Source organism: Hypomesus transpacificus, unplaced genomic scaffold (assembly GCF_021917145.1).
Source record: "Hypomesus transpacificus isolate Combined female unplaced genomic scaffold, fHypTra1 scaffold_84, whole genome shotgun sequence".
Classification (NCBI taxonomy): Eukaryota; Metazoa; Chordata; class Actinopteri; order Osmeriformes; family Osmeridae; genus Hypomesus; species Hypomesus transpacificus.
The window spans coordinates 18,006-40,539 of NW_025814038.1; the positions used below are offsets into that span (position 1 = coordinate 18,006).

General features: G+C 45.8%; 1 protein-coding gene across 1 annotated transcript; it reads right to left on the reverse strand.

The window, feature by feature from the left end:
- Positions 1 to 88: 88 nt before the first annotated feature.
- phf24 (PHD finger protein 24) lies at positions 89 to 14,811 on the reverse strand. Its single transcript, XM_047017968.1, has 9 exons — positions 14,431 to 14,811; positions 8,291 to 8,719; positions 6,042 to 6,227; positions 3,589 to 3,667; positions 3,139 to 3,341; positions 2,686 to 2,852; positions 1,420 to 1,452; positions 373 to 474; positions 89 to 243 (listed from the first exon to the last, which is right to left on the reverse strand). The coding sequence occupies exons 2-9, from the start codon at positions 8,714 to 8,716 to the stop codon at positions 147 to 149; spliced, it is 1,293 nt and encodes a 430-aa protein (XP_046873924.1). The 5' UTR covers positions 8,717 to 8,719; positions 14,431 to 14,811; the 3' UTR covers positions 89 to 146.
- Positions 14,812 to 22,534: the final 7,723 nt, after the last annotated feature.

The following is a 22,534-nucleotide window of genomic DNA, read 5'->3' on the forward strand; positions in this document are numbered from 1 at the left end:
CCTCCCTCCTTCCCCCTCCCCTCCTCTCCCTCTCTGCCTCTCCTTCCCCCCTCCTCTCCCTCCCTCCTTCCCCCCTCCTCTCCCTCCGGCCGTCTCTCCTCCTCCCTCTCTCTGGTGGGCTCCAGGTCAGGGCTGTTCCTCTGGGACTATAGAGGCAGGCGGATGTGCATGGCAGGGCTGTTGGTCCGGGCTGCCAGGGTGAAGATGGCACTCTCCTTCAGGAAGTCTGGCCAGGCCACAGGGCTGGGGAGCGGGGAAAGAAAAGGGGTTTGATAGGCTGTTGTTCCACACATGCGCACATAAACTTACATTTACACACCACACACTTACTGTTTCACATACATGCACACACGTGCACACACACACACACACCTGTTTTCCTCTTTCTCAGAGTTGAACAGCATCTTGTCTCTGCTCCGGTCGCTGTGGTAGCTGGCTGGGCTGCTCTCAGAGATAGGGCCCACGTGACTGATGCTGCATGACGACAGAAACACACAACACACATACACACACAACACACATACACACACAACACACATACACACACAACACACATACACACACAACACACATATACACACAACACAAAACAAATACATAAACAGACGATGGGTCACTTTACACTTCAGGTAATACAACGCCAGAGGACAATACAACCCTCTGATTGATGTCTGCAGCAGACACAAATAGTGCAACAACAAAAAAACACGGCGACTGAAAATATCTTTATGGATTGTAGATTCTAGGTGGCTAGCTGCCAAGCCACAGCCAAGCCATGAATATTTAACCATTTTATGTGGGAGGCAGGAGACTGAGGTCTATCCAGTGAACCCAAAGAAAACAACCGTTTTTTTATTGTTTTTTTTAAGACTCTCTAATGCTTAATGAACACCGGCTTCTGTATAGAAAGAGGAGCTCTTTCCACAAGGTGTGAACACCAGAGCAGTGTCTCAGCCAGGCTGACGGTGTTCACTGTAATGAGGCTGAACCGGGATGTGCGGAGGACGGCATATCCACTCAGCCTCCAGTGGCCTCTTGAGGCTGTTGAGTGATGCTCACGGCTCCTCACGAGGGGGGAACAAACCCCTCTTCTTTTGATCCCTCTAATGAATGGCCTGGCTGTGGTCTTGTCGGGCGGCTAAATCTAACAAGCGAGGGATCTCGTGAAGGGGCCCTCTGCGTCGACGCGACATAGCATTCGTCAGACTTCTTTCGTGTTTATTCGAGTTGTCTTACGTCTCGTGTCTGTGGCACAGACGGGTTCTGTCTGTCGGGGACTCTGAGAGCGGGAGGGATGTGAGATGTGAGGATCGAGGAGTGGAGAGGTTACACAAGAGTGTTTGGGGATTACTTTGAGGGATTTGTGAAGGTGTTGAAGTGAGGTAAAGGAGACAATCCATGCAGATCTGGATCACTTACCCACAATTCATAGGGGAACACAATCCAATGAGTCTGTGAGTGAAGCCAGAAGGAGAATGGAATGGTTGGAAATGACTCGTGACAACGTGAGATGGTGAGACACACACACGCACTCACACTAGCTGTCTAAATCAGGGACTCAGTCAAAGTCTAATTTCCTGTTTCAGAAAAACTGAAATGAGATGCTGTGAGATGAGAGGTTCGTAAAATATTCATGGACCTTTTTGGTCTCTGAACAAAGGCAAACCTTTGGCAAGCTTATATGCTGCTTGACAGAGAAATACTCATAACAAGGAAGCAAAAACAGACCTTTAAAGATGAGGCCATCACCTTACTCTACACTGTGTCACTGGCCTGTTTTCTTCATATTTTGACTGTACTGATCACTAGTGGTGGGCACATTATCCTAGAGTACAGTCCACTAGCCACCATTACAAGTAAGGACTTTCATCCTACACTGTAGACAATGCTTTTAGAATCCCCATAACTTTAGTGGAAAATGATTACCTCAAACTATACAAGCATCCAGTAATTTCTTAATTTATACAATTTATTAATCAATTCAATTAGGTTAATTGTATTCTTTATTTAACAGATTAGATTACTTAAATAGTTTGATGTAATCAGTCTCCACAAAAGCTTGGAGGAAACCCTTTATTGAGGTTTGCAGTGCATCTTCTTCCCACCGCTTGATAATGGATGTAAACTGGGGAAAGTTAAGAGACACAACTGTCTAAAAATGACTGTGTGATGGGAATTTCTTAGGAGCAGTGCAGCATGGAAATGAGATCTCTCTGACAGGTAAGAGGAATGACTTAAAAGCATTCTGTCATTATCTCCTGGTATCTCTCCTCTCTCGCTTCGATTTTCTCTGAATTTGGGAGAAAAAAAAACGTCCGCATCCGTGTCTTTATCGGAATAGTCTGAATCAGCTCATTTGAATGATTTATATTCGCTAACAGCACATCCGCATTGCATGCAAAGCAGAAAAGGCTGCTCATTGGATGGAGTGGAGGAATGGCACTGTCCAACCCTCGACACTCAGCGTTTTCTCTCAGTCAGTCACACACAGAGCCAGGTCGCAGCAGCACATTAATAACATCACCGCATCGACCGTGTTGTCTTAAGGATGGCTCTACAAACGTACGAGCGTCGATTGAGCTTTATTCTTCTCGAGTGAGACAACTGTGAATTGAAGCCTCGAGGGTTAGCTTCCCGTAGGGGTATCGACAGCATCTTGGCGGAGGGCTCCAGGAGGGTGCTTACCTCACGTTGCAGGACTGTGACTCTCTGCTCAGCTTGTGGAACCAGGACTGCTGTGCCCGGCGGCATTCCCCTGCCGTTATCACCAGGTCCTTGTCCTGGTCCAGACCCAGGAACACAGACCGGGCACGGTCACGCTCTTTGGCAGTCAACAGACGCACCAACGAGTTCTGGAGACCGGAAACAGAATTAGTTGCAGGTTGAGTACGGTTTACGCTCCTCTAGTGATTGATCTAAGTTTTCTTTTTCTCGCTGATGTATTTACGATGTGATTTGATATGCGGATGTGCCACATTGAAAATGGGCCAAAAGGAGATTCTTAAATAGATTTTGACATGAATTTGTGTCTGTCAATGTCTTTACGACCGCCCTGGTAACAACTCCCAAGTTAGATGGGTTCTGGTGGGTTTGTGATGGTTCTGGGGGATTCTGGTAAGTTAAGGTGAATCACGGTACCTCTGTACGAAACTTCATCAACACCCCCAGAGACTCCTGGTACAGGAAATCGGACCACTCAATCTGCCCCTTCTTGTCAGGGTCCAGGGCCGCAAACTGAGCCAGGACCTCCTCCTCCTCCTCGTCAGACAGGTCCTTGTCAAACAGCTGCTTGGACACAAAGTGCCGGTACTGCAGGAGCTCATCAGACACCAGGCAGGACTCTGTCGAGGGAGCGAGGAGCAGAGCACCCCATCAGGCCAGAGCAATCGACAGCAGAACATCCAGCGTTAGATTAGGTCGATTCATTTTCGCAAAAGCCAACCAATCGCACCCTTTGTTTTCTGACAGCCACACACAGCTGGATGAGAAACTGGACGGCATGTTCAATCCTTTGACTACTTGTCTTATCTAAGTGTGTATATGTTATAGTCATCAGTAATTATAGTAGTGGGATCCATGGTGACTCACCAGGGATGATCTTACACTGCTTGAAAGTTTCCATCAGGCTATACATCTCCTCTTCAGTCAACAGCAGGTTCACGTTGTCCTGAAACAGAGACGGGGGGAGAACAAGATAGAGAGACAGAGAAAGAGAGTGGGGGGGGGAGGGGAGAGAGAGAGAGAGAAAACGAGAGAGAGCAGGGGGGAGAATAGGCGGAAAGAGGTCACTCTTCATTGAATAGAGAGAAAATGCATTTCATACAAACTCCCTTGCTAGTGAAAAAAGTGCTTTTTCAAATTGTCCCGAGAAAGAAAGGGAGAGAGATGGAGAGAGATGGAGAGGGAGAGAGAGATATGTAGAAGGAGAGAGAGAGAGAGAGAGAGAGAGAGAGAGAGAGAGAGAGAGAGAGAGAGAGAGAGAGAGAGGGAACAGGGAGAGGTCACTCCTAAGCTCCTAATTAGATTGAGGGACAACAGGTTTCATACAGCTTCCTGTATGGAGGTGAGTGAAAGGGAGTCCACTACAGAGGACCAGTCATGATGTTGCTGCTTTCTGTAATGGAACACGTGTCACCATCAATGCATCCATGATTAACGGTATATGGTGCGTTTGTCCCTGTACAGACCCCATAGTATACTACATGCTCTGGGTATGGTTGTAGTCTTTGCCGATGATGTCACTATCCAGTGTATTTGCATAACAGAATGTCAGGTTTTTTTTTTATGGAAGGATTTGAAGACTAGCCATAGAGACAAATTGGCAAAAAATCCTGTTAAAACACTGATTGAGATCCACATTTTAAAGATTTTAATCATCAAAGTCTTGAAAATATTTGAATCATATGCTACCAAGCATACCGGGATGTCACATCGTGGAGTAAGCAGCAAGCCAGCATGCTTTTCCGGCTGTTCTGACCCACCATTCTCAGAACCGTTGAAGATCACATCGACTGAACTGCTTATATGACAAAGTAACAGCAGCAGAGTTTTCCTGGTTGCCCCGTGGCCAGCTCAGCTAATAGCATTTTTTTGTATCTCAGAGAGAGAGAAAAATATGGAGCGCCTAGCGTTTTTTCAACAATATTCATATATGCCCTGGGAAACTGTTATGGATATATGAGCAAAAGAGTCACAGCTCAAGGCAGAATGTTATCTCAGAGTGGGGAGCCTGCATCCTAATTAGATGCATCCTGCACGCAACAGCACGTTATAATGACAAATGCAGTCAGTTATAAAAGTAAAAAAGAAAAGGTATGAGATTTTCAAGACGGTATGTGTCTAATCTGTCCAGCGCCAGAGGCGAGTTGGTTATAAGTGGATTTCAAACGGAGGATGAGTTCTAGGGAAAACCAGAGGATTATGGAAATCAGATGACCCTTCACAGCTAATTTGGAGGTCAGAGGTCAACAGATCTAGGTCAAACTGGAGATGTAAAATTGAATGTGTCTGCATGTGTTTAAACGCAAGTCTTTTCGACGTGCGTTTGACCACTGAAATTCTGTTACAACTGCACTTCCGGCCGGCTATACTTACCTATATGCCCTGTGTGTATGTCGCTTGGGATAAAAGCGTCTGCTAAATGAATAAACCATAAATGTTACGTGAGCAGAAGAAACCGGGTCTACTATAATCACCAGAGACAGCCATCAAGGTGACACATTTGTGGTGCTGCCTTTCCCTGGCTGGCACAAGCACACAAGGCTCCATACCAGTCCAAAATAATCCCCTGATTGTGAGGGCATTGATCAGCCACCGTCAGGAGTCTGAGCCCTGGCTGTGGACCATGACCACTCGATATCCACCCCAGTCCATTTCCTCTCTCCCGGTCACAAAACAACTCAACGACTCTGTCAGAAAAGGAACAAGATAAGCCGGCAGACTCTTTGTTGAGCTGGTTTCTTCCATCATTAAAGCTACTGTGTCTATGTTGTACACTGTGTGTTGGATCAGCTCACAGTCTATGCTGATGCGTTGTTCTCTGTTCCTCTCACACTTTAAGATAAGTACTGTAGTAACTCAAAACTCAAAAACGCCTACGGTAAAGTATAATAATTAAATTGTCTCTGGGTCACTTCCTAACCCTGCAGTGGAAACAACAGCACGCACAACAGTACAAATTGTGATTACATTGTCATCTCCTGACTAAAGCACAGCGTGTTTTGTGAACATATGCGTGTGTGTATACTGGTATATTTGTCCCCGGCATGTGTGTAATGGTCTTCAGAGTGTGTGTGTTTGTCTGATATGTGTGTGTGTGTGTGTGTGTGTCTGGTGTGTGTGTGTGTGTGTCTGGGTGTGTGTGTCTGGTATGTGTGTGTATGTGTCTGGTGTGTGTGTGTGTCTGGTATGTGTGTGTGTGTGTGTGTCTGGTATGTGTGTGTGTGTGTGTCTGGTATGTATGTGTCTGGTGTGTGTGTGTGTCTGGGTGTGTGTGTGTCTGGTATGTGTGTGTGTGTGTGTCTGGGTGTGTGTAAACTCACACAGTAGTAGCAGCTCCAGCCCGGAGCTGTGTGTGCAGTCTCCCTCATCTCCTGCAGGGCTTCTGGCTTTAGGACCCCCATCTCTCGTAGGCAGCCGTCGTGGAACACCCGCGTGCACGTCCTGCAGGGGAACAACACGTCCGCCGTCCACACCTCACACACCTCACACATCTCGTCGTTCACGGGCTGCCGAGCCAGCCGGGATGCCAGGGAGGGGAGGAAACAGGGAAGGGAGACGCAGTCAGGGAAGTTATTGTCATTGTGTGAATTTGTGATTCCAGAATCAAACTTGAACATTGAGCTTCTGGTATACGGCTGCTTCAGGTTTTAAGAATCTCAAATCGAAACGTCTCAGAGTCCTGATCAGTTCAGGTCAGTCACTCCAGACACCATTAGCAGGCAAAGCATGTTTTCCTGTCAGTACAATGGTGAACACTGAATCCCGGAAGTCACACTGTCACTGCCATCTCTCTCTCTCCCCCCCCCCTCTCTCTCTCTCTCTCTCTCTCTCTCCCTCTCTCTCTCTCTCTCTCTCTCTCTCTCTCTCTCTCTCTCTCTCCCTCTCTCTCTCTCTCTATCTCTCTCTATCTGTTAAGGAGCTCTGCCTTCTGTGTCACAGCCAAGGTCGTCTCTGAGAAACCTTAGAAACCCACGTCGAGAGAGGAGACGAAATCCTACCATGAGGAGACAACAGCCAGGAGAGAGAGAGGCAGCACACCCTCTCCTGTTGTGAAACAGAACACACGTGCACACATGCACTTTACAGGCTCGTTTCTTACAGTAACGTCAAGATGTAACGTAGTCGAACCAACGGTTTCCTTTTGGAAACACGGTGTGTGAGTGTGGATGGTTACAGTGATTTAGTAAAGGGGCTGACAATTGTTCATGGATTCTACTCTGGGTATTGAGTGAGCTGCGATTGCCTGCCGAAGTGTAATTATATTTGACACAGGCATGACATCTTTGGCAACTCCTTGATGACCAAAAAGTATTCATAAAAGTAAAATCTATTGTGAGAATGACTCAAAAATCTAATTCAAAGATGCTACAGTATCAAAAAATAGTTACTTACCAGGACTCTATGTGGCCCTATTTTTTGTTCAAACATCATTTTGTAAAGGATGTGCTAAAACAATAAGTTTGCTTATTGTCTGCTAAATGCATAAATGTAAATGTGTTGATGCACGCAGTATATCATCATCTTAGGATGTTTCACAGACTGACTGTGAGAAAATAGTTCAGCATTTCTTCTGCAGTAGTAGTACCAGGAAGTAGCTTTACATTTTGACAGTTGTTATTGGTATCGCATTAATCAGTACGCCAAACAACAGCTCAATCATGAATCAACTTTCCCTGCAGTCATCGGCTCTAGCAGTGCACCAGCATGTGTTGCTATGACTCAGCTCCTATTTCATAACACAAACTGTAAAAATGTTAGTATTTAATGCTTGCATTAGTACCGAAAGAGCTAGCCTCTCTTCTCTCTTTTGATGACGGTGTGATTTAAAAGCACGGCCTGCCTCTCAGAGAGTCAGGAGGTTTTCCTCCAATCAGCTAACAGCCCCTGGCTCCTGTGGGATGAGTCTTCCCCCCACGCCCCCCGGCTCCCATCGCTACGTCGACCCCAATTAGTCAGCACCGACCTGGACGGCGGGACGTGCCCCCCCCCCCCTCTGAGCCTGAGTGGGACACCCACAGAGTCCTCGCCGTGCGAGCAGCCGTATCACACACACACTCACACACACACACACTCACACACACACCACACACACACACACCACACACATACTCACCACGCACACACGCAACACAGAAGAAGAGCTGACCTATCACACCCAGACACCACAGAAGAAGAGCTGACCTATCACACCCAGACACCACAGAAGAAGAGCTGACCTATCACACCCAGACACCACAGCAGAACAGCTCCTGAACCAAACACAAACACCAAAGCTTGCCTGCAACAGTTCTGAAAAATTGAATTTTAACTGACTTTTTATAATTAATTAAAACAAACTCCAGCGTTATGTCACCTTGAGCAAGTAGTGCAACTCATCCTCTCCACAGCTAAAGTCTCAACAGGCAACAAAAAGCAACCTTCAGGAAGGGGGAGACAAACCTGTACTGTCCCCAGGTCAAGCGTCCAACAGACATCTCGTAAAGGTCAAATCCCTGATAAAGGTCTGTCAGGATTGTAAAAAAAAACGGTGGTTCCGATGATCCCTGGTACAGCTGAACATGATCCTCACCTGCTCCATCTGGCCCAGGTCTACCTCCACGGGCTGCCCATCATTGGCCTCTCTCTTGGGACGAACGAACGCCGGCGGGGTGAGCTGGTGCCCTTTCTTGTCCAGATCCTCAGGCTCCACCCCTTTTCCGTCCCGCAGCCTGGACCAGGCCTCCTGGTTCACCTTGCACTCGTCCTTGGTGTGGGACGAGGCAGGCGTGGAGGTCGACGGCCCCGCCTTGCCGTCGGTCTCTCTCTGCTCCACCTCCTGTTTCTCCTGGTCGGCGACGGGGGCGGGGGCCGAGGCCTGGCCCTCCCCCTCGTCCCCGGAGCCCTCGGCCTGGTCGGCGGGGGACGGGGCCGGGCGGTCCTTCAGCCCCTCTTTGAAGGCAGAGACGACCACGCTGCATTTCTGCACCTGCTGCTTCTTGGACATCAGCACTCCCATTGTCTGTGGAGAGAGGGGGGGGCGGGGCAGGGGGAGGGGAGGGGGCGGAGAAGTTCTGACGCTGTTTCGCAAATCAACGTCTTGGGGATTGCAGCGGAGGAAAACGAAAGATCTTCATCGGTAATCAGTGTGTGTGTATCTCCATGTGTGTGTACGTGTGTGTGTGTATGAGCATGTGTGTGTGTGTTGTGGTATAACTAATGACTCCCATTCTCAGATCCCCTGATTGATCTATTCGTGCTATAAGCTGAGCCGATCCTGGACAGCTGCCCTCATTAATCACGACTGATCGCCGCATGAAGCAAATTTAATGAACGCAACCTTTATGGAAGACGCCATCGACAAATCACCACGAGGAAAGGAAGGGAACTGTAAAAACATGAAACAAACCGTCCCACCTTTAACAACAACCCTGGGGAAGGGACAAAAAATAAACTGAAAAGTCTATTTTGATGCTTCCCTCATTGAAAACGCTGCTGTTTGCGTGAATTCTAGTTGATTACACAGAGCTTAGAAGACTAGGGTCATGCCCGGAAACGCAATCTCATTCAGACACGTTCCGGATGAATGCTTGTGTGAAATCCAATCCTGTCCACAGTAGTACAACAGGAGTTGTGCTTTACTTTCAGCCTGCACCAATGGGCTGCTTGCTTTGGGATGATGCCCAGGTGTGTATTTACAGGACACCTGACTACACAGTTTTCTGTGGTTGAATCAACAGAACTTTGCAGCTCAGGTCAGGGATGCTTGGAGGAGGAGGAAGGCGGGGGAGAAGCCTGTCTGAGACTTCTGGGGGGGGGAAGAGGAGATTAATGTGAGGCTGTAATTTACATTAACATTTACATTCAGCTGACGCCGTGATCCAGAGCGACTTACAGTAAGTACAGGAACATTCCCTGTACACTGAGACATGTTCCAGTGTGAAGACTCCGGAACACACAGCACCCAATCAAACAGGCCGTGGGTGGAAATGTAAAATGTGACAGAAGTACATTTGAAGAGTGGAATATTTTTCAAGGCTGTGCATATGTCGTTGGACACGTACGTTCCTTAATGTACAGTATTGTACTGGACAGGTCTCAAGGCTAGAGAGCTGAGGCAAGTAGGGTGAAGTGCCTTGCCCAAGGACACAACGTCATTTTGCACAGCCGGAATCAAACCGGCAACCTTCTGATTAATAGCTCAATTCCCTAACTACTCAGCCATCTGACCCATTAACCTCACTAGCTATGAGAAAGTGTCCCAGTGAGGATGTGTCCCTGCTCCTCCTGCTCGTGTGCAGTAGGACAGAGAGACTGTGTCAGTCGGTCTGACTGGCTGTCTGGTGTCTGTTGAAATATGAAACAGGAAACGGTAAGTATCAATATCAAATATCAAAGTTTTGAGGGCATTTCAAGGGAGCTTAGCGAGTAGAACTTAAGACGTTTCTAAGTCCTCAGATGAAACAAACAACAGTGGGCGCTGTGGGTTTTTAATGCGAGATCACAGGTCAACAGATAGTGAGCACAGCAAATAATGACGTGAAGGCCCCCGGTATGCGGTGAGCTCCCTGCGAACAGAGATAAGCAGTAGCCAAGACCGACCAGCTCACGTCAAGATCACCGTTTCCCATGATGCCTAGCGTTGTATGGGGGGGGGGGGTGTTATGCAATGTGATGCTCAGAGCAGAGGGCACCCCAGAGGGAACCCAGATGCAGGATAAGACAACATCTCTGGCGGTGAAAACTGACTTCCTGACTGGCTAGCCCCCCGCCCCCCGCCCCCTTTCTCCTGCGGGAACCAAAGCTAGATTTGCCACTGCCCCGAGACTTACTCCAGCATCCCTCAGTGCTTTGAGGTTAACTTATGAATTTTAAATGAGGTCCTTATTTATTTTCTTCTTCTCAGAGAGTGGGATCTGACACAAATGGGTCAGCGCTTTGATACCTTGCCACATCAAACACAAAAGAGGAACGTGATCCTTGGTTGTCAAGTAGGACTTCAAACCCCGGAGGAACTGTGAAATGCTAAACGCATAACAACATGACTTGCAGTACAATTTCACAGGATTAAACACCTGCATTTCTAAACGACAGGAAAATGTTGAACATCCACGGCAAAATACTTAAGTGCAGAGCCTTGTCAAGGGATTTGACATCCTGTAACTGCTGAATAGCTTGTGTTTACCGGGTTTGGAAGTACCTCCAGATGAGGTTGAGAGGAAAGTGCACTATCATTATCTCAGGAGTCTGTGTATGTGACTGTGAATACATCAAATCACCTGCCAGATATCATCCACTCCCTAAATCGATGTGAGACTTCTCATACACGGCCAGGATTTTCACATCTTTTTCTTTGCGATTATTATCATCATTCTGCTTAGCATTCAGCTGGGGACCAGGCTGGCGTGGCGCTCCTTCTGCCCAGCCTGGTTGCTCTTGACCGGGAGCAGCTGTCTCCTCTGCCGCCCCCATGGAGCTCTGCCTCCCAGACCCATCTGAATGATTTAAGTGCCCCTGGATAAAAAAAGAACCGGATGATGGGAAGAAAAACATGGCTACTCCTCAGGGCAGGAAGCGACATATGTGACAGAGAAGCCCGTTCGAACGCACTGCGACAGCGAACCATCTCACAACGACTCTGGAGATGTTTTCTTTGCAGGCATGCTTCTGTCAAACGCGTACATCGAGACTCTGGAAGACACAGGGTGTATGTCACTTAAATCTCTGATTCAATTCTGCTTTTGGTTTCTTTGTGGTGACGTGTGGGAGCAGTGAATGGTGAATCTGCAAGGCTGAAGAGCTCTCGAAGACCCATCCTTTGGTGCTAATGACTGTGGGCCACTTGATCACTCATGCTCTTTTGAATGCTAAGTTTGTCTGCATTTCAAAGGTGTGGTTATTTGAAGTATTTCCATATGCCTTGTTGTCGCTTTCAAGTGTATATAAATATTGATGTTGCACAGTTCGTCAGCCCCAAGACTTGATTAACATTTAACGTTCCATAAAGGAAAGAACATAAAGGGGCACATAACAGGATCGAGATTTAATAAAATGTTAATGTTTTTCGGAGATGGCAACAGTAATGCTCTTTAGACTGTCATGCTCTCTCTTTCATTCTCTCTCTCTCTCCCTCTTGCTCTCTCTCTCCCACACTTTTTCATTCTCTCTCATTCTCTCTCTCTCTCTTTTGCTCTCTCTCCCACTATTTTTCATTGTCTCTCTTACTCTCTCTCTCTCTTGCTCTCTTTAGCTCTCTCTCTGTAATCCTGTTGTTGCCTGTCCATTCCCCAGTGGTCAGATATGATATTTCTAACCAGATCTTGTTTGGTAGCACCATCCTAGCTCCCTGCAAAGTGAAGGAAACATAAACATTACCCAGTCGAACAGCCAGCGCCACTAAACCCCGAACCTAAACTCTCGATATCTTGAGTTCACTTCCTGCACAGTACCATAGAAATTACATCAATCACTTTTTTTTTAACTCATGTGTTGTGGAAAGTGTACTTGTATAATTTTGCCACAGCATGAATGTGTGGCAAACAGGAACTGAATCTTGATCTTAGGGTCTGATTGGTTGGTGGCTGCAGGCTGTGTCATTAGCTCCAGACACCTTGGGACGCCATTAGTATTCAGGGACAAACGTCCTCTGCACAGGTGGCACAGTGGAAAGGCATCCGGGCAGAGCCCAGACGACAACCGGCTTTGTCTTTCCAGACAGAACAGTCAGACACTTAAGAGAAACCGTCAGTCAGTAAAAGCCACCAGTTCATTTAAAGCAGTTTTCATCTGTTTTCATAGTGGGCCATAGAAACAAATGCTGGACGGACTTTTTCCCAAAGGCCAAAATTCTAAGATGCCTTTCTACGGACCCGGTATTGGATCCTGATAGGGTGGCTGGCTCTGTGTTTTGGATGAGACTGTATTGACATGTTTTTCTCTCCAGACCCTTCTCTGATGGTGGTATGTGCTGATTAGAAGTCTTCCCTTCAACCCTTGTTTTGAGAGGGAGCGTCTATGAATGGAGGACTCACAAAGCATTTCTGTTCATGGGAATCAAGGTCCATTAGCCAGAGATCCCATCCACAGACCAGTAGAGCAAGGACCTGGAACTAATTACACTAACGAGTTCAGCTCATCCCATCCTTAGTTAGTGAGAAGAATACCACATGCACACACACACACACCACACACACACACCAAAACCTACAAAGCTAACTGCTGGACTTTTGTCACCTCGAAATCGTAATATCTCAGTCAAGCTAGCCACCATGGTCTTCAGTGTGTAATATTACACCTCCCCTTCTGCTCTCTCTCTCTCTCCCTCTCTCTCTCTCTCTCTCTCTCTCTCTCTCTCTCTCTCTCTCTCTCTCTCTCTCTCTCTCCCTCTCTCCCTCTCTGTCTCTCTCTCCCTCTCTCTCTCTCTCTCTCTCTCCCTCTCTGTCTCTCTCTCCCTCTCCCTCTCTCTCTCTCTCTCTCTCTCTATCTGTCTCTCTCTTTCTCTCTCCCCCTGGCAGTACTCCTTTCCATTATTACACCACCACCTTTCTCCTCCGGGCCCCAGGGGGGCCTGTGGGTGGTGTGCAGCCAGCACAGGGAGCTGGGCATGGGGAGTTGATATTCCGCTGGTGAACCGTCTGACGGGCAACGGGGGGCGCCAGAATGTGGCGGAATTTAAATCTAAATGCATCTTTGGAGTGGAGCCCCCAGTTGGCATTCAGACGGTAGACAGAGAGAGTGTACCAGCCAATGCCCTAAAAGGAGGGCAGACAATGGGCTCAGTGAGAGCCAGCAGAAGGGGAAACCAGAGGCTGCAGGGGACTGTCACAGACTGTGGAGCAGGACTTGATCTGCAGCTACTTGACACACACACACACACCCAGGAGCATGGGAGCCGGCTACCCCAAAATAGCTCCTAGATACGGGGGCTTCTGTCCTTGAGAAAGGGGGTGTTGGATGTGGGAACTATACGTGGTTGAGCTGGCCTGTGACGTATCTGCTGTGCTGTGAAGCAGACGATGATTTAGATGTGCCTGTGTAATCACCTGAAGCCATCAAGCTAATTGCCCTGGCAGGGGTGTCTTTCTCCCAAAATAGTCTTGAAAACTCTAGGTGGGTGATTAATGAAAGTTTCTATCTAACAATATCAACATTTGTCCACGTTTGCCGCTATCTAACAGTGAGTGTTTCATCATTAAACTATACTCGGCCTACAGCGAAAATGGGGGCTACTTCATTCAAAATGTTCGTACATCGTGTCGATGCAATCAAGTTATTTATGTAGCCTAAACTGTGATGTATTTAGCTTCCTCGTAGACAAGCCAGATATTAGACGTGCTTTAACGCAGGAATTCTGTTGCTTACGTTGCGAATGTAGGTTGTAAAACCCTGACAAATGATGATGTACGGCTCGCATCCACACCCGTCTCGGAGACTGACCTAAATGCAACTGCGTCCCACAACCCGCGAATCAATTTCTCACTCTGGGCAGTGGCACAATTCAGAGCAACTTTACAAAGACACAAAACATCCCCTCGCTACTTCTTTCAGCAAATATATAGATGGATAACAGGGCAACAAAAGCAATATTAGATGATAAACAACATCTGTCAAACAACAAGAGACCGTTATTTTTGTTGTCGTGCCAATCAACATGATGTGAAACGCTACGTTTTAACACGGGACAGTGTCGCTCGTGCATGTCATTGGTAATGGAAGAACGGACAATCGCCTTACCTTTGATATCTGAAAACACTGTCCGAGACTTGGAACTTCCTTGTTGCTCAGGGACAACTGCCCAGCATCGCAAGGATTCGCTTGTGAATGAAGTGGACTATTTGCGCCTTCACTGGTGAGTTCCTACCCAAAAACAGTATAATCCGCTAGACAAAGAACACCGTTCTAAACCGTCAATACCAAAAGCTTCTGTCAGATCACATTGAGCAGTGAGGAGTCTTTCAAGGAGACTGGACAGCTCCAGTGCTGAAATCTTCTCGCCTATCGCTCGTATTACACCGAGAGCGAACCCGTTGACTAGCTCGATCGCAGGGAGCGCCCTTAGAGACTGTACCCCCCTCTTCACGATGACAGCTACAAGGAAGTTGCACCCTTGGTAACGGTATGGACTTAGGAATCACAAGTCTTTACAGTCAGTGGTGAGCTTTGGCGAGTCTGACAAGTTGAGGACAAAGCAGCCCTTGATTGGCCAGTATGCATCTCTCAAAAATGACGTTCATAACGGCATAGCCAAATAACCAATAACCTTGCAGAATAAGTTAGAACGTCAATAGAGAGGTATTCTGTGGGCTTGTGGACACTAGCTCAGCCTTACAACTGAAGTAACATAACACCGAATTGCAGCAATATGGATATTTTATCAAATCCCTTCAATAAATCTCATATTTCTTTAAAATAACGTCACATAATCCACAAAAGTGTTGCATACTGAGGGAGCATATCGTGCATTCTGACACAACTACAATGGTTTAGGCTACAGTCTAAATTCCCCTTGGATGACTGCTGTATGGGTTCATAACCACAGTGTATTTTCTCATATTCAAGTGTGCTGAAGTGCACCAAAGCATTCTGGGTTTAAACAGAGGCCTCTGCATTATTCATGTGGAGGTATATGCATTCTGGCCCACAGTTCTCTGGGATCACAGTGTCACCACAGAGCAGGGGGAGTGAGGAAGGAAGGACTGGTATTGCTCTGTGTCACACTGGAAACACGACCCCTGCCGACCTCCATTCATTCATCCATGAGTCGCCACGGTGACAAGCAGGCCACCGCTGGGAGGACTTCATTCATAAGATATGAGGATTCCTGTTTTTGTCGTTGTTGTTATTAGACGTTGTGATGTGGGGATATGGTGGAAGTCGACACTGGTGCTCCTGAGACGGAACGGAATGAAGACACGTTTGGAATTCGCCGACGAGCCCATTTGTCTTGCTGAGTCACGGCCTTCTCGTCGTCGCCGCTTCCCGTTCTGCGGTCGGGGGAGAAACAAACTTTCGCTTTGAGTAAGAGCGAGAGAACCACGGCGATTCGGAGTTCATTACCGCGGCCGAGTCTAGGCAGGAGTGGAGACGACGTTTGTCTTCATTAGGAAGACAAACGTCCTGGAGAAAGCCAAAGTCAGGCACTCGGTACCAGAGCAGGCTGGGAAAACCAAACACGAGCGGTTGTTCTCCTCTGCGTTTAAAGGCCTGGGTTGGACACGACAGAACAGAGGCAGTCACGATTAGCAGTCCATCCACAATGCAATCGAATTACCATTAGCATCCATTTGGCAGGATGTGTGGCATAGCTTTGGCTGCTCTGTACCATGATGAAGCCCACCAACTAGCTGCCAGCGTCCAAGTTCCTGGACAGGAATCAGTCTCTCGTCTCCCCCCGGTTTGGCTTCATCTGAGAAGACTCCCTCCGTCTCACGGCCTGTCCACCTTTGATAAGACGATGACATTTACACAGGGATTTCATCACGTCGACGGGATGAACTCATTTGATTACCACTATGTCAATTCGGTTGAATCTTGACAGTCAGTTGGGTCTTGGTGGTTCATCCAACCACACATCCATCCAACAAAGCACATCAATCTAAAACACAGTTTCTGTCATGTATGGAAATCAAAGTTTGATAAGCTGTGGTGGGTTGAGAGCATGGCCACCAGGGGCACACAGAACGATGGACGAAAGGGATGGGTGCACCCCCAGGATAAAAAACTAACAAAAAACTAATAGAACACAATGTCCTTTAAGAGAAACCAGGCAGACTTTCATTCCTCAAGCCCTTAAACCATCATTTTGATCCGATCAAGTTTCCTCTGACGGTGAACAGACCCCGCTACAATAGATCCACAGTACTGATACAGCTCTACTGGCCCCAGGGACAGTCAGTTGGGGATCTCTTATGTTTATAAAAGACAGTTTTAATTTCTTTGGCTCGTCATTTTACAAAGCGCTGTCTTCCATAGTTCTGTGAAATCTACACAGTTTGCATTACTGATCGCTTTTTGTCACTTCAGAGACACACAGTCCACAAATACAAGTCGATGAGGCATTGCTCCAAAACAATAATAGGAAGCTTTTACCTATTTGTTTACAGAGCAGCTCCCCTTATGTTTAATGGCTGCATGTTGGTTGTGTGAATTACATATTCTCATCCACGCAGCTGAACTGAATGGCAGTGAGGATGAGGGTGAGAGACAGACTAGTTTAATTTGACTTCCCAGCATGATCTCATTAACCGGAACATGATCCAACTATGCAACCCGATGCCCCACGGTAGAAAGTGTTTTGTTAAGACTTTAAGTGCTGAAAGAGTGGCTCTCTGCTGATGTTCAAGTTGGATCTTCAGTTCAGAACTTAATTAATCATTCATGATGTATTGGATCATTTTGATAGGACTGCACATCTCTATATGAAAGGGATCATCCTTCTTAGATTGTAAAACATTTATTGTTCACAGAATCCCTAAATCTATCTTGAAACGGTGGAGGTAGGTTGCAGTAATCGGTTGATGACCATGCCAAGACTGTTGCCTAGCAACAAAGCAGCCCCCCCCGACTGATTTAGACGTGCTCCAAATGATGAAATATTGTTCTTTCGAAAGTTTAGAATATGACTGCAGATTTAAGGCTTGACCCAATTTGATACAGGTCTCATCTGTGACCTGATTGGCACTGAACAATCTCACTTTCCCACTTGATAGAGACTGTCTGTTGTCTCTCAAACAGATCATAACCGAAAGGTAATTGAATTTGGGTCCTAAAGTGCTGAAATGTGATATATAGTGCAATGATGTGTTCATATCCACATTGATATATGTTCTATATTACTTGATAATTTGTTATGAATTCAACAATGGAAAGGCACTTCACTGTCTTCAAACATTATTCTTGCATGTGAGACCAAACCCATTGATAATCATAATGACTCATATAAATCAGTTCTTTAGTTTCTTATCTTTACGATTGGTTCCTGGATGGTAGAACCAGTCCAATCTCACCCAGCCCAGCCCAGTAAGACAACATTCATCCCACCGTGAAACAGGACTGTGTACCAGCCACCACAAAGCCGTTATGAACCACAATCATCCATTAGGCCCAGAGAGAGGTGAGGCAAGCAGAGACGCTGACAGCTCGAGTAGTGAATTAAATTAAACTTATCGCACATTTCTGCCTATTTATGGCTCAGTTTGAGTATTGGGGGGACAGGCTATTACTTCTCTAAACCCAAAAAGAAATTAACTCAATGTATCTCCCTCGTAATACAAAATACAAACACAGACACACACACACAACGATATATTTTCTACATCCATCTCCACTTTGATGTTTAACTAGTCGGGAGGTCAGGAAAAAAAAAATATTATCAGCTGATTAACTGAATGTATTACATAGGCCTAGTTTGTACGAAGTGACGCTGCAGTGTAATTAAAGAAGAATCCTCTGACAAACAAGAACCAGCAGTGCTCCAGTGGCGCAATCGGTTAGCGCGCGGTACTTATAAGACAGTATTCTGCAGAGGAATGCCGAGGTTGTGAGTTCGAGCCTCACCTAATGTAAGTTACATTTGATGAAAGCCAATGAGCTTGATGCATTCTCTACACATGTGACAAACGGTAAAGATTAGGCATTTTGTCAATTTTAGGTATATTTATTTGTATTTTATTATATGTGGATCCACGTCAATTCAGTCACCTACTTCCTTTTTTCAAAATCACCTTTTCTTTTTCGAATTTGCCACTGTCCATCACACTTAACCATGACTAAGAGCTGTGTTTGTAATTCAGAACTTGAACCATCCAATGCCCCACTTATGGTTTGAATAGGTTGTCTACTGTTCTGCGGGCTACCGTCGATTCTAGTCATCATACACACAAACAAGAAACAGCTGCGTTATAGCTGCACTTCCTGTCATTGAGACAGGAAGCAGAACGAGTGGGGGGAATTAAAATGAAATGAAATCATCCCTGGCACAATGGTACAAGTAGCATCAGCAGAAATGCAATTAGCAGCTTATAAAATGATTGGTCACAGAATATCCCACAGTGTAATGGGGGATGATTGCACTTCATGCACCTCATCGGCAGTTAGCGCTGATTGAGCCTTGTCAACATAGCTGACTGCGACCCATAAACACCAGCACTTTGAAGCCCCCGTATTGATTTTACTGCATGATGGATGAGCAGGTGATGGATGGAGCACCTTTCATCACCAAAGTGAAACTCTGACTTGCTTTTCATGGAGACCTGTGTTGTCCTGCCAAACCCATTTGTGATGTCTCTTTTCCTACCTTTGCATTTAACGTCAGTGACTTTAAAGTAGCGTCACGGTATACTCAAGTGCTTAGGCCTGCATGCATAGCAACAGTAAAATAATTCCCTAAATAGCCTATGCTTTTGAATAAGCCACACATTGAATTAAAAAAGTGGTAAAATCTAAATTGTCTTACGCTAAATTAGTGTGTCAGAAACAGACTAAAAGGGCTTTTGAAGATACCGTTTTAGGACGAGAATAGAAACAGGGCCAGAGTAAGGTTTTGGACAAAAATAGGTGCGTTTTTAAATACTATTTTTACACCAAAGAACAGTGTAACTGACATCTCTAAGACATGTACACAACTCCCAATACCGCAGTGTCTAAAAACAGTAAAGAACACGGAGAGTTTAATAGGAAATTGTTCCTAATTTTACAATGAAGCTGATTGGTCAGACATGAAGTGAAGGCAACATCGGAGGCAGACTTAAAAGTGCCCTTATAATTTCGCTTTGAAAGAGCGAAGAGAATAAAGTGGTTTCATTAATAAGCTGTTAGAAAAATATATACACTTCTTCTAATCCATTTATTTAGGTTATAGCGCAAGACGTTCCGATAATTTCCATTTAACGTTTTATTTATTGCATAATGTATTCTTTTAGCAGGTCTTGCAAGGGCACTTCACTATATGCCTGTCTTCTTCGTTAAAAGGTCCAAGCTTAAAAAGTTGGACGGTAATGAATAGAAAGTGCATTAGTTTTAGATAAAGGAGAGAGAGAGGTCTGCTTCTATGTCTGCCAAACTGGCACAATATCCTATCTTACTGTGGCAAACATCAAACACGATATTTTAGCAACACTTAACATGTGAAAGCACCTCTTCCTGGTAATGGAAACCTTCCAGATCAGCCTGATATGACTTCATGAGACTCAGAGAGGAAATGTGATAAGTGGTTTGGCACACTCAGGTTCTGTTGTCCACATGGCGCAGCGCTACCCCTTCTCAACCTTTGACAATTATTATCAACATTTTATTTATTGTCGTTGTTTATGGTATTCTGTTGCGACCAATGCATGGGAAATAGCCGTTAATCAATTTCCAATTAATGAATTCACTGGACGTGGTTAATGGAAAACTAAATCACTTTTGCGGTGGTGGAAGAGGAGTTTCTGGCGTATCATACGAACAGGAAGCAGTGGGACAGGGAGCCGGCTGCCAGAGAAAACACACTGTTGTAATGATCTCATTAGATTCTTCCGCACATCCTCTGCAATTAGAGTACGGCTGTCTCTCCAAATCACCGGTTGTTTAATAAGCAAAAATACGCCTTCTCTCCCAGGCAGTGTGACACCATGCAGACCGACAGCAACAGAGATATGTAGGCCGTAGTACGGCCCTATTAACCATAGCTGTCACCGCGAGCGGGAACGGGGAGAAGACGGACAGTGACGTTGTTGTCGTTGCATTGGTCCTGTGATGATGCGCTAATGTACTCGAGTCAGAAAGACAGGTTTAGCTTGCATGAATAATTAATTGTGTCGCAGGGATGGAATAATTATGTGGGGGGGGGGGGGGGGTGCTTGTGCATTGGGAGGAGGAAAAACGTTTCCGTTTGGTCTGTAGTGGAAGGAAATGGGTTGCCACTTACCCAGGGATGGGCTGTTATGAATGGCTTGTTTGTTGGCTAAACTTTTGCGACATGGATACAATGTGTGGGTTAGACAGAACGAGTGAGAAAGATAGCAACAGAAATATCTAGGGGTCAAGTGAGCAGATCAGGTCTGGCCTTCTGCCCTTCATTGGAGGTTGTGAGTCAAATGGAACAGGATGAGTCTGAGGTCCAGTACTGTAGGTTAGTTATGGATGCAGGGTTTAGATGTGGATTCTGAGGGATGCGCAGTGTTTCTGGCTGTTGTCTGAGGGAAATCATCAATATCACACTGATACTTGTGCAGATGGCAGGGTCGTCTGCTGCATCTGCTGTTCACAATCCTCCCCCCACACGCCCCTCGACCCCCCCCCCCCCCCCCCCCCCCCCCGGGCCCCGACCCCCCTCCATCCACCCTGCCACCCCCCCAGGAGTTCTTTCTGCATACATTGGCAGGAGCCGAAAATCTGTACTCCAGAATTTCTTTGCCGATTTTCCGTCTTATATCTGGGAAAGGCATGGATGTGACTGTTGGGACGGTTAGAAGGATGATACTGTTGGAGGGATGAGTCCACTGGAGGGATAAAGGATGCAAGGGATAAATTGGAGGATAACATTTAAGCCTTTGTGTCACCAAATCCATTTCTGGGCCCTGTTCCTTCAAACATACATCGCTTATGACAATATACGCTTCACTCCAACAGTTTATGGCCAGTAAAGTCAATAGGGATTTAGCCTTACATGCATGTAGAGAGATGGATCGGTGTTTGGAAATCTGATTTAGATTGAGTTGGAGCGATGCTTCAGCTGAAACTATGGGAAGTTAAAACATCTTCAGTCAACCCATGTTTGCTGGATATACAGCTTCTTTCTCCCTGATATTTATAGCTTCATCTGGTTGCATAGACCACAGCAGCAGAGGAAAGCAGATAAAGATTAATTGATTAATTTCCTCTCACTCTACCACAGTGAAATAATCAAAATCTTTATTGGATTTCACTGTCTATCTCTTCAATTGGCAAGCCTATATGTGCTGTTACAATACGGACTACTTAGTCATAAGATTTCCATACGAGATCAATCTTCTGAGAAATATAAGTTATTAAAGTCTGCATTTATACGTTCTGATTTCTGCTCAGAAGTATTTTCCCTTAAAACTGCTTTGCCATTTTACATGCTTTATGTTCTTAATTATATTCTGAGATATTAGCTGTAATAGCTTATATACAGTGCCCTCCAAAAGTATTGGAACAGTGAGGCCAATTCCTTTATTTTTGCTGTAGACTGAAAACATTTGGGCTTGACATCAAACGATGAATGTGAAACCAGAGATCAACGTTTCAGCTTTTATTTCCAGGTATTTACATCAGGATCTGATGCACAAATTAGAAAATATCACCTTTTTGTTCGAACCCACCCATTTGTCACGTGAGCAAAAGTATTGGAACATATGACTGACAGGTGTGTTTTGTTGCCCAGGTGTGTCCTATTACATACATTATTCAATCAATAAATACCACTGAATGTCTACACTCAGGTTCAGATTGGGTAAGATAGGTTTTGTCTATGCAGACTGTATTCAGAGGTGAAAACAACATGAAAACCGGAGCGCTGTCTTTGGGTGAAAAACAAGCAATTGTGAGTCTTAGAGAAGATGGAAAATCAATCAGAGCCATTGCAGAAACATTGGCCATAGCCAGTACAACCATTTGGAATGTCCTGAAGAAGAAGAAAACTACTGGTGTACTAAGTAACAGACGTCGAACAGGTAGACCAAGGAAAACATCAGCAGTTGATGACAGAAACATTGTGAGAGCTGTAAAGAAAGACCCTAAAACAACTGTTAGTGAGATCAGCAACAACCTCCAGATGGCAGGAGTGAAGGTATCACTATCTACTGTTTGCAGAAGACTTCATGAACAAAAGTACAAG

Bases quoted from the DNA above. Each gene is read 5' to 3' on its own strand.
- phf24 (XM_047017968.1), bottom strand. From the start codon at position 8,716: ATGGGAGTGCTGATGTCCAAGAAGCAGCAGGTGCAGAAATGCAGCGTG. The intron at 6,228-8,290 runs GTGAGGATCATG...CTGGCTCGGCAG, and splicing joins ACCTGGGCCAGATGGAGCAG to CCCGTGAACGACGAGATGTG. The intron at 244-372 runs GTGTGTGTGTGT...CCCGCTCCCCAG, and splicing joins TCTGAGAAAGAGGAAAACAG to CCCTGTGGCCTGGCCAGACT.